This window comes from Ruditapes philippinarum, unplaced genomic scaffold (assembly GCF_026571515.1).
Source record: "Ruditapes philippinarum isolate M1 unplaced genomic scaffold, ASM2657151v2 ctg3003_1_1_1_1, whole genome shotgun sequence".
Classification (NCBI taxonomy): Eukaryota; Metazoa; Mollusca; class Bivalvia; order Venerida; family Veneridae; genus Ruditapes; species Ruditapes philippinarum.
The window spans coordinates 124,183-141,551 of record NW_026854415.1 but is presented as its reverse complement, the minus strand read 5'-3'; the positions used below and the strand labels follow the sequence as shown (position 1 = coordinate 141,551).

At 33.9% G+C, this 17,369-nt stretch overlaps 1 protein-coding gene across 1 annotated transcript in view; it reads right to left on the bottom strand.

Annotated features, from left to right (window-relative positions):
* Positions 1-2,376: 2,376 nt before the first annotated feature.
* LOC132740063 (uncharacterized) overlaps positions 2,377-17,369 on the bottom strand; it is a 44,521-nt gene continuing 29,528 nt past the window's right edge. Inside the window, exon 3 of the mRNA XM_060727918.1 lies at positions 2,377-2,743. Within this exon, the coding sequence (XP_060583901.1) occupies positions 2,415-2,743 (329 nt within the window). The 3' untranslated portion in view covers positions 2,377-2,414. The remainder of the gene's footprint in view (positions 2,744-17,369) is intronic.

Genomic DNA, 17,369 nt, shown 5'->3' with positions numbered 1-17,369 from the left:
AAAGACACACAAGTAAAAACGGAATGAATAGGATCACTGTTACCCATTGTTTCTCCAAGTCACACAAGTTCCTCTGGGTTTGAACGACGTACGGACAGACGGACAAGGCGCCGACTATATGCTCCCCCGAAATTTTTCTGGGAGCATAAAAACAGAATAAGGGCATTTCACAACCTTCACGCAGAATCACCGTGCAATAAATGCTTTGTGACAAAGAACTTTTTTGGTAAAGTTGATCTTTCAAAAAGAGTGAAACAGGAATACAGTGTAGAAAATTTGTGCTGACTCCCTTGTAACAAACCATGATTATTATGTATTAAAAATAGAAAGTAAGTAATCATTTAGCAACTTGAATTCAGGGTTAATGTATACTACTTAGAAAAAACACCACCGTTTAAACAGTATCATTTTCAGTTTTTGGTAAAATCGTGTCAACGTTTATCAAAAGAAGTAAACGTGGGAGCCTTACTGTGCAATAAGCCTTGTAATGGTGAACATTGGTGCCAGGTTACATTAAAATCCCCAGTGAATGTAGAAGTTCGACTCCAAACAAGCATTTTTCAATGAACTATAAGAGTGATCTCAACCTTTTACCTGCAGGCCTGGTTCATGCACGTTACACTGCTTCTTATAGTGGTGAACATTTGTATGAAGTTCCATTAGAATTCCTCCATGTAGGAGATATGCTCTGAACCAAATCTCTAATTTATCATCTTTAGTGATCTTGACTATCATCTTTAGTGACCTTGACCTGGCATATACTAACCTAAATTATTGACCTAAATTTTAACCCCTATGTTGAACTTGTCCTTGGCCGCAGGGACCTTAATTTTGCAAGCTACACAGCCTCACAATGGTGAACATTTGTGCCAAGTTATATTTTTAAATCCTAATCTCACAATGGTGAACATTTGTGCCAAGTTATATTTTAAATCCTTCTAAAGTTTTGCTCCGAAAAGCCTCTTTAAATGATCTCTAAGTGTGACCTTGACTTTTGACCAAAAGATTTCTAGTTCATGCACATGACAGTGCTTGTCAAAGGGTTGAACATCTCTATATTTTATAACCCTGATGAAGACTCGTGAGAGTCGAAACGTCGGTTATCATCATTAAATAAACCTTAAAACTTATCCTGTGTTGATTGTTTGTTCCACTTTTATTGTTTTTCTTGTATCTCTATATTTTAATCATCTTTAGTGACCTTCACTTTGCATATATATAAAAACCTTACATACATGTTTCACACGTATAGTCATGATAATGATCATTTGTGTTCAATCCCTCTATAAATGATAACAAAATGATCCAAAATACACATTTTCATATCTTATTTGAACTTGACCTCTAAGTGTGTCCTTGACCTTGGCTGCAGGGACATAAATTTTGCATGTGACACTTCACCTCACAATGTTGAACATTTGTGCCAAGTTATATTGAAATCCCTCTATGCATGCGTTTTTCAATGACCCTTAGTGTGACCTTGGCCTTTGACCTAGAGACATGGTTCAACACATGACACTGCTTCTCATAGTGGTGAACGTTTCTATAAAGTTTCATTAGAATCCCTCCATATGTGTAAAAGATATGCTCTGGACAAAATCTTTATCTGTTATCACCTTTAGTGACCTTGACCTTGCATATATTAACATAAATTAAATGTTTCATACCCCTAGTCATGATAATGACCATTTATGTATCAATCCCTCGATAAATGATGACTAAATGGTCCAAATACACATTTTCATATTTTTATCTTTCTTTGACCCCTATATATGACCTTGACCTTGGCCGCAGGGACCTTAATTTTGCACATGACATTCCACTCACAATGGTGAACATTTGTGCCTAGTTATATTTAAATCCCTCTATGAGATTTAGAAGTTTTGCTCTTGTCAAGCATTTTTTTTCAATGATCTATAAGTGTGACCTTGACCTTTGATCTATAGAACTGATTCATGTATGCAACACAGCTTCTCATACTGGTGAACATTTCTATGAAGTTTCCTCAATGCGTGTTGGAGATGTGCTCAGGACAAAAATTGGATGTGGCCCAGCCACCAGCCTGTCCGCCAGGGGGGAAACTATAATACAATCCATTTTGCAAACAGGCGTATTAAAATGCCAATTTTTACTAAGCCAATGGCAAAAACTGTGACAAAACTGTATTTATCAACCAGCAAATCCCCAGGTGCACAGCTTCACATGCTGATCAACATTTCTGTTAATATTGTTAACTCTACCTCAAGCAATTTTAGGGCTACATGCGACAACAGGAGAACGCACACAACAACAAATCAACAGACAAGGCCAAATCTAAATGCGGAACCTATAGTGGGGAGCACAAAAATGAGAAGTTTTTATCAGTGCTCATAATGGGTGGTACAGGGTTTATATTGTACAAGATTATGTAAATATCAAAATCTTTTTAAAGTAATAAATAAAAAACATTCAAAGAGAGAGTTCTTACCTTCAACAACTATTTGTGTATCATGATAGATAACTTTTGATTGTCCAACAACATAGCATCTGTATGTTGCAGCATCAGTGTCTTGAATATCAAGAAACTGGAGTACCTGTCCATCATGCAGTACTTCTGATTCTGATGGGACAGGCTGCCAATTTCCATTGACTTCCTTGTACCATGTGATATTTTCATAACCTTCAGCACAGCATGGTATATCAACATCGTGATTAATTCTAACAAAGTCCTTGCTACCAAGTTTTACAGTAAATCTCAGTTCCGCTGAAATTTGATAAAAACTTTGTTAACTTGTGTTTTTCTTTTCAAAGCTTTTTCAAAGTATAACAAGAAAAGCATTGATTCAAAGCATCAAAGGCGACGCCAAAAAAACTTGATCAAGTTTTTCACCTAAATACTTAACAAAAGATGTGTACTTTATAGCGGTACCATTACATGTGACCTGGAGGCTAGGCCCAGTTTAAGTTGAAACTTAAACCAAAAAGACTAGACTCCAAGATGCAAAGACAATTTATAGTCAATTAACCAATCTTATAAGACTCATGCCATAAGAGAGAATTTCTTCAGATTTATTTTACCAGATACAAGGATACCTGAGTCATCAGCATATAATAAAAGGTTATTGCTCTAAGGGTTGCAGACATGTCATTGACATATATTAGACATAAAAGAGGGCATAAAATGAACCTCAGGGGGACAACATAGGTAAATTGTATTCTGAGCAGTAGTAGAATGAGCACCAGCCACACCCACCAGCTGCTGTCTATCAGAGATAATAAAAATGTCATTACCTATGGCAGATTCTTGAAGTTTCATGAAGAAGAAAAAGAAGAAGAACTTCTTCATGTGCAATATAGTGTAATCAACTGTTAAATGCCTTTTGTAGATCTAAAAGTATCATGCAATACTGCCTTTGTCCATTTCAAATTTAATACAATCTGTTAAATGAATCAAACATGTGTCAGTTGAAAAACCACTTCTAAACCCTGACTGAAACTGCCTGACCATGACTCGAACCCATGACTGTCAGAAGACCAACTTAGCTATTCAGCCAGCTACACATTTTCTCTTTAATAATGAAACAGTTCTAAACCACAACATATTCCCCCACTATATTGATTTGTGTCCTTGAATTTCCTGATGTTTATAGAGCATAGTGAATTAAACTCGGGGTTATATGCAGTCACAGGATGAGAAAAACTTTCAGCTTGACCAGAACTCGAACCTATGACCCACAGAATAATGTACCGCGGCTGTAGCGATTGAGCTATCTAGCCCCTTACACATTTTCTCCCCTAATTAGTGAACAGTTTTACCCTGGATAAACAAGTTTTGTCACGTGACCACAAATGCAAACGCCGATTTAAAATTTCAGCAAATACGGACAAATATTTTGCAGATATCTTTTTTTCCACTGCGAGCACAAAAATAAGATATAGACCGTAGGACCCAGCGTAAATTAAGCTTTTATTTCATGTGAGTAGTCATTACTAGACTTTAGTAGTTTTTTAGAACACTTCGACACAAATGTTCTTTTCGCAAAGCAAACGCCGATAGGTTTTACTTTTTCCAATCAATTTTTTCACTGGAAAAACATGTTGAGGTAAAATAATAGAGGATATGTCTTTTTAAATGCCATTTTCGTCCCTAACTCATTTGTAATTCCATTAGCAAGTTATATTTGACATAATCCCATGTTATTCCCCGTATTGTCTAATTTGCAAACATCGTTTGAACATGTAAAATATGCAAACGCCGGTTGAATATATTAAATATATATATTTCTTGCATCTCAGACAGGATTATCTACCGTTTACACCGGTGCTGGAAAACTCTGTCTTACACCCCCATGTAAGACAAGTTGCGTGCTTGAAATGACGTCATTGACGTGCGCCTTTTTATGAATGAATCGCGTTCTTAGGATGACGTCATTTTTGGGGAGGCTATGCCGACCCAATGTTAATAACTGTCTGTCAAATCTTACTGCCGCGGTAATCAGGTCAAAAAATAGTACCTTGATTGTTTCTAAGCTGACTCATCACTCATCACAGACATTTACAATATGAAAATATTTTCATTCTTTAATTTCATATCTGCAATTTGTAAAGATAATAATTCTCTGAAAAATTCTTGATTTTTGTTTAAATCACTACTCCGTGACGTCATACTGCCGCGGTAATCAGGTTTAGGCATACGTACGTCTGTAATAAATAGTTCTGGTATGAAAACCCTTCAAAATAATAACTTTATCAATATTTTTTTTAACAAAAAGCATAAATGAAAATTTATAAGTAAATGCTTTAATTTAGTGGCAAATATTCTTTATTATTTTTGATAACAATTTTCCAATTACTACGCAGCGACCAACTGTTTATGACGGGTCATTAACTAGAACGTTGCAACACCGTATTCTCAATATCATGCATGTTCTTTTGTTGTTATAAACCATTAATAGTCCTTAATATTTTTAACGACAAATAATTGTAAACTGTCGCTTACATCAGAGACATGGATCATGCTTGCGTGATAACTAAGGAAAACTAACTTATTAGTACACCCCAGGAGGCTGTACGCGGAAAACGCTCATAAACCGCTATATCATATAGCTGTTAGTAAATATTTTGCATACATTTAACTAAAAATTCACTGATGGTGATGAACATATAGTTTGAAAACATTATATTCTTGAACCATTATCGCCGAAAAAAAACTTTTTAACTACAAAACCCCTATATATATAAGGACCCTCCGACAAAATGCCAGCACAATATTACATTTTACATTAGCAAAATAAAAAAAGCAATACTTATATTTTCATCTTACATAATTCATTAATCAAACTTTTAACATAAAGGTATCTTTGGCAATTGAGAGATCCCTACTCTGACCTTTTATTTGTATAGGAATAAATTTAAACATGTGCTCTTTTGTTTAGGAATATTTTGTAGTGAAAGCCTTATATATTCACTAATCTCATAATTAGAATAAGACAGGTCAGGGATTTATACAACCAGTTGTTTAGTTAACTATGCTCATTTTAATCCCAATAGAAACATTCAAATATTTGGGGTAAAAAACATGACCAAAGTACCTAGTAGTCGTTTACCCGGTGGTGATCCCATTAAACTGATTATAGATTCGAATTGATTGGAAAACACAAATAGAAACATGTGTTTCCGTACAACAAAAATCGGAAGTAAAGTGAACAGTTAATTGACAGTTCTAAATATGTGGTCAAATATGTTTTAACAAGGAAATAATTATTTCAGAGAAAGACGCAAAGATCAGTATGACCCCGTATTGTGCAATTAGAAAGTTTATTCAATTCTAGGGCATACATCATACATTGTCATAATTTGATAGTCCACGTGTAATAAAATTCAAATTTTCAATACAGATTATGAGATGCATAAAAAATATTATAGAATAAGAAGCTTTAATTAAAAAAAAAACCGCATACATATACAAATTACTTACAGTCGAGCATCGGGAAGTCATTAACATATCTTACGAAACTTTAATTTGAAAACGATATTTGCGCGCGCTGAAGTGATTAATGTTTATTTGAAAAATAAAAAAAAAGAACTTTTATGTTTGTGTTCTAAAAATAATCGGCGGCTAAGAGGAATTTCTTATTCATTTTACAACACTAGAAAAATTACTACAGAAAATGTGTTGTTGTTTTTTTGTTTTGTTTTCAACAAAAGTGTGTGTGTTTTAAGTTTATTTATACTCGGCGCCGGAATAACCATATGTTCGAGATTATAGCATCTGGGACGTCTTTTTCAAGCAGATTCTTCCTGGAAGCCCATTCTTCGTTCTTTGGTGGTAAAGGAGACGACAATACCGTCAAGGCATCAAGTTTCTGACTGACGACAACAAAAACGGCATCTATTAGCGCCAAACCTCCAGAGTAAGTCACGACAGGTCAACCAATCAACTCTGGTACTTATGATGACTTGACTATGACCTTCCGTGTGCCTTCTTCGCGACGTGCACGCCTCTTGAGGGATTTGGAGAAGTTTCAACAAAAACTTCCAAAACACGCCATTTATAAACACCATTCATAGCACTGACGGCTTCGATGTTCTCATCTATTTGCGGGAAATAGTCGACAGGGAAAACCCTACGTAATAACCGCACACCCTGTTAACAACAGATTTTCCGCAGTATATATTTCAATATAGTGAGGTTTAAAAAATACAATTAACTACCAGAAGTTGGTTGAGTGTTGGTGGTAAAAAAAGAAGATATAACTTCCTGATCAATTTTCACTTAGGTTGATTCAGTTTTGAATAAGCTTTGCAGATATGTATTTTTTCAAGAAATATTTAGCTTTAATATTATCCGACGCCGTCAGTAATGAAATGGGAATAATTTTCTGAAACGTGATTTTATTCGAGATTTGCTTCTGGAGAAGACAACCTTCTGTCCGTAGAGCATGAATATTAATACTCATCACAAGACAGTATCTTATTGATCTCAATTATGGTACATCTAAACGTGTATAATTTTTATGTTCAATAAAAATGTTGCATCACTTGCAGTTTGTTATTATCATTCAATAATATTAAAATGACATAAAGTATATTTATAATGAACAATCCTAGAATATTTTGATAAGGAACCGTCAGTTGTAAAATGTTATTGTTATCTGATAATGAACAGTCGTCATACTTGCTGGTATGTCATTTATTATTGACAGTTTAGGTTTTTCAAAATTTGCATGATTAACAGTCCGAATGTAGACCTCAATGAAATGTTCTGGAATATTAACAAAATGAATAGTCAACCACATTAACCATATATATGAATGGTTGAACACAACAGTAAGGATAAATAGCGCAATGTGCATATCTTTTTATTTTGGTAGCATATTTTAAGCAAAAAGAAAAGAAACTATAAGTCTGAAACATTCTCTCATAGCCTCCCCATCAGTACATTCAGTGCTTTGATTCCTTTATGAATGAAGTTGTATGTTCATACGCTACTATAAGAATAAAGTAAGTAATATATATATCAGTTTTCATAATTTCTGTACATGTAATATGCAAGAAAAAAAATCAAACACCGGCTGTTGGTACAGACGGGAAAATCTAGCTCTGGGGTAACTGTTTAGCGGAAACTTGACAGATATTCGGGTCTGTACCGGCAGCCGGTGTAAGATTCTTATAAACCGGTGGTTTTTTAAGTCAAGTTGCAAATATTACAATTCTCTGAACAAAAGACTTCTCTCTTTTCTCCTTCTTTTTTCATTTTAAAACATTCTTCTTCTTGAATAACAAACTTTCATAAAACTTCTGTATATCCCACTTCAATCTTCTTAGGTTGAACTATACAGCGACGTTAAACTACACAGTGAGATCACTTGGAGTTACTTGTTTCAAATAAAATTTAACGAAGGTGTTTTCTTTTAACCAATCTGCAGCGTTGAGAATTGGGACCTAAAGCTCTTGTAGAATGTGCTGTTTCACTTTTATGTTTATCTTCATAAGCCTCTTGAATAGTTTTAAGAATATATGAAGCCAAAGTTTGTGAAAAAGTTTTAGAATGAGGTACATTTATTGTCAGAAATAAACTTGTTTCATCTTTACGTCTGAAGGATTCAGTTCTTTTAAGATAGATAGCAAGTGTTCTTCTTGGATGGTCTTAAAAGCTGGTACAAAAATTTTTGCTGATGAATGACCAGGTCTATCCTGTTTAGTCAAACCTTGTCTGACAAAAGTTTCCCCATCTGCCTTCACAGAAATAGCTCCTCCTAATGTTAACGCTTGAAGGTCGCTGGCTCTCCTGAATGTCGTGATAGCTGTAAGAAAAACAACTTTATATGTTAAAAATTAAATTGATGTTTTTCTCAAAGGTTCAAAAGGAAATGTTTGTAGCGTACTGAGAACTTGAGCCAAATCCCATTCAGGCAACAACTTTGTTACAGGAGTTCTTCAATTGAATACTTTTAAAAATCTGATAACACACAGGATGTTGACCAATAGGAGTGTTATCTACTGGAGGTAAAACTGCAGATAAAATAGAGCAGTAACCTGTAAACCTTTATTGTACAGATCTGATAAAAACTCAGCACAAGTATTTAAGGATGCTGTGAAGGAATCAATATTCTTTTGACCACACCATATCATAAATTGTTTTAATTTACTGGAGTACCAGTTCTCCAGCTGGCTGTAAGAAGTTTTGAAAAAACCTTTTTCTCTAAACTGTCTGTCGATAGCAACCATGCAGTCAGTTTCAGAACACCTGGATTTGGATGACATATCTGAGATTTTGGTTGTTGTAACAGGCTTGTAACCAATAGAAGACATAACGGTTGAGCTACCGACAGAATCAATAAATCTGGAAACCATGGGCGTTGTGGCCAGAATGGAGTTATTAGAATCAGTTTGCAATGAAATTGTTTCATATGATGAAGAACTCTGGAAATGAGACAAATATAGTTCAGCATTCAAAAACGGGCGCTTGCATATATTTCAAATGACCAACCTACGTTTGCACGTTTTACATGATCAAACGACGTTTGCAAAATCGACAATAAGTGGAAAACATGGGTTTATATCGAATATAACCTTGCAAATGAAATTATAAATAAGTTAGGTACGAAAATTACTTATTAAAGACATAATTATCTTCTATTATTTTCCCTCTACATGGGTTTCCAGTGAACAAAAAAGATTAGAAAAGGTAAAACCTATCGGCGTTTGCCTTGCAAAAAGAAAATTTGTGTTGAAGTGTTCTAAAAAGACACCTTAGTCTCGCAATTACTACATACATAAAATAAAAGCTCAATTAACGCCGGGTCCTAAGGTCTAGGTCATAATTTTGTGGATGCAGTAGAAAAAAAGATATCTTCAAATAATTACCTGAAATCGGGTCCGTTATTGCTGAAATGTTAAAATCGGCGTTTGCATTTGTGGTCACGTGACAAAACTTGTTCATCCAGGGTGAGTTCTAAACCATGACAGATACTTTTAGATCTTTAAATTAACAGGTAGATTAATTCTTTTTTAAATTAACAGTTAGATTAATTCTTAATTAAAGAAATAAGAAAAAAATCTTACATACTCATAGTCTTAATCAAAATCACAATTTATATATTGTATAATCATTTTTGTGTCGCCTCTACGGAGTAGTGGCGACATATAGGAATCACTTCTCCGTCGTCTGTTTGTCCGTCTGTCTGTCCGGCCGTCCGTCACAAAACTTGTCCGGACTACTCCTCATAAACTACTGGTGCAATTTCATCCAAACTTTACAGGAATGATCAGTACCAAGTCTAGTTATGCATATTGTCAGCATTTTCTGGTTCAATGATTTTTGTCAGAGTTATGGCCCTTTAATAATTTTTATTTTTAAAGTTTGTCCGGACTACTTCTCTTATACCACTAATGCAATTTCAATGAAACTTTACAGGATTGATCTGTAGCTCAAGTCCTTGCGCATATTGCAGGGGTTTTCCGGTTGAATGATTTTTGGCCAAATTATGGCCCTTTGATAAAAAGGTGTTTTTTTCTGTGTGTTGCCAGATACACAAAAGCTTGTCTGGACTACTCCTCATAAACTACTGGTGCAATTTCATCCAAACTTTACAGGAATGATCAGTACCAAGTCTAGTTGTGCATATTGTCAGCATGTTCCGGTTCAATGATTTTTGTCAGAGTTATGGCCCTTTAATAATTTTTATTTTTAATGTTTGTCCAGACTACTTCTCTTATACCACTAATGCAATTTCAATGAAACTTTACAGGATTGATCTGTAGCTCAAGTCCTTGCGCATATTGCACGGGTTTTACGGTTGAATGATTTTTGCCCAAGTTATGGCCCTTTGATAAAAAGGTGTTTTTTTCTGTGTGTTGCCAGATACACAAAAGCTTTTCCGGACTACTTCTCATAAACTACTGGTGCAATTTTATCCAAACTTTACAGGAATGATCAGTACCAAGCCTAGTTGTGCACTGTCCGTCTGTCTGTCTGTCCGTCTGTACTTTTTGTACTTTGTTGGTTTTCATGTGGCACAAATCACCCACTATAAAATTTAGTGCACAAATTTATTCAAGGGCAAGTAGCAATCTACTCTATGAAAAGTCTGTTGTCGGGTTGACTCTGGAGACCTGGAAGTTGAGACAGGTGTCCCTCCATTACAATAGATAAGACAGAAGCTGTCCTCAAACTACAGTATGCACATGTTAGAAAAAAAAGAATCAGAAAATGATTTTTTGAGATTATATTGCTTGATCCAAGTTTGATGACATTTTCAATCAATACATGTATTATCATTTATAACTTTAAATGAAAGTCTTATCCCTTTAATAATAATGTAATAACTGTAACTCTTTAAATACAGAAATATTATAAGTCTCATCATATCAATATACTAAGATATACATGTATGCACATAACATAAATAATTCCCAATTTCTATTAAATAAATATGAAATCCTAACATTAACATTGGTACTAATGGATGGAATTCAAAATCTAGTAGAAAGAAAACTATAATGTATAAACACTATTATAGATACTATTATTAACCAGCTAACACTATATAAACATCTATAACCTGTAGACTAATTGATACATGTATTATCATTTATAAATTCAATTGCAAGTCACATCCATCATAACTGTAAGCTATGGAACGCCATAGCTGCCTTATATAAACACTTCTAAAGTGGTCATGTCCTTTTGACAGATAGTGCTGTGGTTCTGATAAATGGTTATGTGGTTTTAATAAATGGTGATGTCGTTGTGATAGATGGTCCTGTAGGTTAAATAAATGGTCCTGTGGTTTTTAAAAATGGTTATGTCTTTTTGAAAGACGGTGCTGTAGTTAAAATAAATGGTGATGTGGATTTAATAAATGGTGTTGTGGTTTTGATAAATGGTTATGTCATTTTGACAGATGGTGCTGTGGATTTAATAAATGGTGCTGTGGTTTTGATAAAAGGTTATGTCGTTTTGAAAGATGGTGCTGTAGTTAAAATAAATGGTGCTGTGGATTTAATAAATGGTGTTGTGGTTTTGATAAATGGTTATGTCATTTTGAAAGATGGTGCTGTAGTTAAAATAAATGGTGATGTGGATTTAATAAGTGGTGCTGTGGTTTTTATAAATGGTTATGTCGTTTTGACAGATGGTGCTGTAGTTTGAATAAATGGTGTTGTGGATTTAATAAGTGGTGCTGTGGTTTTGATAAATGGTTATGTCGTTTTGACAGATGGTGCTGTAGTTTGAATAAATGGTGTTGTGGATTTAATAAGTGGTGCTGTGGTTTTGATAACTGGTGATGTCGTTTTGACAGATGGTGCTGTAGATTGAATAAATGGTGTTGTGGATTTAATAAGTGGTGCTGTGGTTTTGATAAATGGTGATGTCGTTTTGACAGATGGTGCTGTAGTTTAAGTAAATGGTGCTGTGGTTTTGAAAAATGGTGATGTAATTATGTATATGGCACTGTGGTTTTGATACATGGTGCTGCAGTAATGATAAATGGTGATGTTGTTTTTATATGGTAGAGTCACTTTGGTATCTGGTGTGGTCAATTTATAATTTTGATGTATGGTTCTGTTATTATTTGTTTGGGTCGTTAGACCAAACAAATAATGGTAGCGAAATTTCAGAGTCTAATGTTGTTAATTGCAAATGCCGAAAGTAGTCCACTTTTTTGAAGCGGTTACTTCCCTTTTGTATGTACACTAAAGCCGAAAAATTCAGGGGAGATCACTGCGTAAAGATGGTCAAAGACAGGCGCATCAATTTTCAAGCAAAGTAATTCCCGAATGGTCGAAGATTTCTAATATTGTTTTATTGTATTTTCTGATCAAAAATAACTAAATACAAAGCGGACATTCAATCTCTGACACAGAAGTTTACGACAAACCTAACAACAAGTAGTTCTCAAAACAGCTTAAAACTAGCGATTTAAAAGAAAGAAATATTTTATTTTGTTACAAGTATCCAACAAATTACAACGCATTTAAAGTTAAACAATAGCGTTGGCTTATAGAATTGTCAATAAATGCACAATCACAAATTACGCGGATGAATATGATTTTATCAATGAAAATACCATTTATTACCGAATACCTCACAAACCGAGTAGTGGAATATATAGATTCTACATGTCGGACTATTTGGGCGAGAGGATTTTCGCTAAAATATTTACTTCAATTTTAAACAACAGGTTTACCCTGAACAAAATACCTCGAAATTAATAAGGATTACAAACCCGAAATGCAATGGAAGTTCTAAATTTAGAATGACTTGATATTATTCAGACATTCTGTGTATAACTTCTCCGTGGTACAGTGGTAACGCGCACGCTTAGTGAGTGAGAGGTCTCGAGTTCGAATTCCAGTCGAGGAAACTTTTTTTTTTGTTAAATTCTTTTTTAAGTGTTTTTGTTAAGGAAGTAGCCATGATATGCAAGAATAAAGTGTGACTGTTGTAAAAAATGAACATAAATGATTTTTTGATGCAACTCTAGTTATGCAGAATTCCGTATGTATCAAACTCTGGTGCCTTGCAAAATGAATTATAATACATAAAAATAAACCTATACAGGAAAATGCATACAGATATACAGTACGATTTAGATTGCAAAGATCAGAAAATACCACAGAACTTGCAGCCCTTTGATTCTGTATAAATATAAATGCTTATAGTAAGCTCCAGGATTATTTACATCTGTGTTAAACAACAGTTAAAGTCGTTACAAGCCCTAATTTAGAATAATATGGTTTTCTTCAGCCCGTTCACATATAAATTCACCGTGGCTGAAGGGTTTTCGGGCTCGCTTAGGAAGCGAGAGGTCTGGAGTTCAAATCCCAGTAAAGGTAACTCATTTTTTTTCAAATTGTTAAAGTCAAATAAACATTGGATTGAATATCAGTGTTGCAATTAGTCTTATAGCCAATTTACTACAATTAAAACGCTGGAAAGCATTGGTGGCACTATACATATAATCTCACAACCTGCACCTTTCTTACATTCTGAGACCCAAACAAATTCAGCGCCTTCTGTGCTTTGATTTTTTATTACGATGATGATGATCTATTTATAGATGACCTGTTTGTTTACTGGAACATTTTGATCGGTTATTTTAAATTATGGAGACCTGTGTTTTTCGCCAACTTTTATACACTCTAATCTGAGTTTCATCATATCTTGGCTGTTATTTATTCTAAAGTATTTCATTTCCTGCATAGATAACTTGCAGACAAAATCAGGCATGATCTTTTCATATTCAAAAAATGTCCACAAGTTAACGGTTTTTTCAAAATTGCTTCCATTGTTTTCATCAGTTAAACATTTCAATTTTAATTTTAATTTATCAATCTCAGAGAAAAACATTTAACTCTTTCCTTCATGAGCATATTGTGAAAAATGGCCGTTTTCATTGAAAAGCCTCCTGTTACAAGTTCAACTGCTATGGAACTATGAAAAATGCTTTGATACTGATGAAAATTGGCACAAGTGTTGACTGGACAATAGCCTGTGTCTTAAATTTCCTGTAACATTGGCAACAGGGGAACGTCTCAAAATTGCCAAAAATCACTATTTTGCATTGTTTTTTCTTTCCATCAAAACAAACTGAGTTCAAAGTGCTGCAACTTCTCAATGGATTGAGATGGAGCAAAAGGCTTTTCAGCGTTGGTTACACGTTACCTTACGATCGACCTGAGGCTATTTTAGCCTGTCACCCCCCACCCCCAAAAAAAATACAACAACAGAAGAGGGCACATCCCCTTGATGAACCATTTTGATGGGGGCGGCGCCGAAAAAATTGTCACTTTTTTAACAACATTTCTCAAACGAAAAACAGTGTCTAGGGCCTAAATAGGGCATTTTTTCACTGTTTAATGCCTCAAAAAGGGGAGGGGGTCTACAAGCCGTCAAAACACGTCTATATGAGGTAAAGGGTTAAAGGAGGTTTCGCCATATTTTTTCTCAGAAATAAGTAAATGACCATCTCCACAGTTCAGAAAGACATCACCATGTACAAAAATCACAGCACCATGTATAAAATGACAACACCGTATACCAAAACAGTATAACCATATACCAAACGGCATAACAACATTTCAAAACGACATTACCATTTATCAAAAACACAGAACTATTGATTAAAACCACCTCACCATTTATCAAATCCATAGCACGGTCTATTGAAACGACATAACCATTTATCAAAATTACAGCACCATCTAACAAATCGACATAATCATTTATCAAAATTACAGCACCATCTAACAAAACGACATAACCATTTATCAAAATTACAGTACCATATATAAATACCACAGGACCATCTTACAAAACGACATAACCATTTATCAAAATTACTGCACCATCTATAACAACCATTGCATCAACTAAAAGAACGACCTAACCATTTGTCAAATCCACAGCACCATCATACAAAACGACATAACTATTTATCAAAATTACAGCACCATCTATAACAACCATAGCATCAACTAAAAGAACGACCTAACCATTTATCAAATCGACATAACCATTTATCAAAATTACAGCACCATCTATAACAACCACAGCACCATCTAACAAAACGACATAACCATTTATCAAAATAACAGCACCATCTATAACAACCACAGCACCATCTAACAAAACGACATAACCATTTATAAAAATTACAGCACCATCTATAACAACCATAGCATCAACTAAAAGAAGGACCTAACCATTTATCAAATCGACAGCACCATCTAACAAAACGACATAACCATTTTTCAAAATAGCAGCACCTTCTATAAAAACCACAGCACCATCTTACAAAACGAGATAACCATTTATCAAATCAACAGCACTGTCTTTTAACATGACTGCACCATATATCTAAATTACATCACCATCTATCTGAACGTCATCACCATATATGAAAATAACATCACCATCTATCAAAACCATAGCACCATCTATAGAAACGACATCATCATTTATCCAAAGGACATCACGGCTTGATAAGAGTAAATATAAGGCAGCTATGGCGTTCCATAGTAAGCCTTTAAATACAGAAATATTATAAGTCACATTATATCCATATACTAAGATATACATGTATGCACATTACATTAATAATTCCCAATTTCTATTAAAAATAAATATAACATCCTATTAACATTGGTAATTGGATGGAATTTATATAAATCTTGTAGAAAGAAAACTAAAATGTATAGTATAAAAGTAAAAAAAAACTCAAATAGTCTATATCATATAATAAAGATTGAGTTGTGTGAGTGTCTAAACATTAAATGCATATCTCTTACAGTAACACATACTGTCCCTCTTTAATTTAACCTTCCATTAGACTTTACTATATAACTAACTGCATATATATCAAGTGTTTAAAATTGATAACTTAAGTATGTTATCCTTTCTCTGTTTCAATATATATATATAGACATGAGCACCTATATGCATTATAATCTTTAATTTTCTACCTTTCATTTTTACCAATTAAAGGTTATTTTATTAACAATATATATATACAAACACATAGAAAATAATAATTAGTTTCACATATTGATTAGAAGATTCCTGTAGCAGAATACCTGCAGGTTTGTACTAACTGAACAAACTAAAGAAAATTGCCAAAAATGTCTTGTTGTATCGAAAACCCGTCAATCCAGGATAGAATCCAGTCTAAGGTATATAAAGCCAGTAAAAAAAATCGATCAATATTCACTCCTCAGGGCCTCTATACTTTTGATGACCTTACAACTGGTAAATTTTATACAACAAAAATAGTATACTGTGCTCCTCTTAGTTCACGGTACTTAACGCTTTGAAACCAGAAAGAAAACAACAAATGAAACTTATGGTACAAAAATTGTCATAATCTATAACATATAGGTACTTTCTGCTTAATGCCACAAGAAAACAACAATATATTCAGTCAAAGTCAATTTTAATGGACCAAACGTAGACCATATGTCGGCCATTTTGAAAACAGTATGTCATCATTTAAATCGCGGTAATGGTATTACATTTCAGTTTTTTCTTGTTTCAGTTAATATTTATACATGTTACTTTGCTTGATTTTAAATATTAAAATTATCCTGACTTTGTAACTCAAAATTTATTTTTCAAACTAACAAGAACATTTAGAAAATGATAATTGTTTCAGACATACGCACAAATTTAATGTACTATTATTGCTTTTCGCAGAAATTTGTAAAATGTTGTTCTGTTTTATGTAAAAAATCTAGAGATTTAAAATACAAAAACTTTGTTGCATAGGTGTATGAATAAAATATGCCAATTCTGACCAATTTAAAAACTGGTAACGTGAAAATATGCCGTTATCGTGAAATAAGTGATGATGCGGAATTAGTGATGTTGAGTATAAGTAATACCTAAGATAGATAGAAAAGAACAAATAATTTAGTAAACATGAGTTATTTCCCTTTAAAGAAGAGAAAACCTGAAACCCAAAAGAACACCCTTAACAGCAAAATTATGAAATGTTGCAGGCTCAGTTTTATTAAGCCATGCAAAGTAATGGTAAAGTATTCATAAAAAGTTAGATGGCCATGTGACAGCAGTAATTGCAGAAAATCTGATAGCTTTCAACATCCGGATACTGGTACACTTTGTAAAGAAACAATCATTCTGTGCAATAGATAAACGTAATATGGATAAAATCAATAGGATAATCGTTTACAACAGTTCCATTACCTATCCTTATACTTATTTGCAGGTGAACGTTCTTCTTGTAGGAAAGTTTTGAAAATATATAAATCAATGTAGACCACAACGATATTCGAAATCCGGGTTTTAGTATTGCCAATAAAGGGGCAAGCTGTTAAACTGAGCCTGCAATTTCCTGAAAATAATATCACAATGCACATGCTTTTTA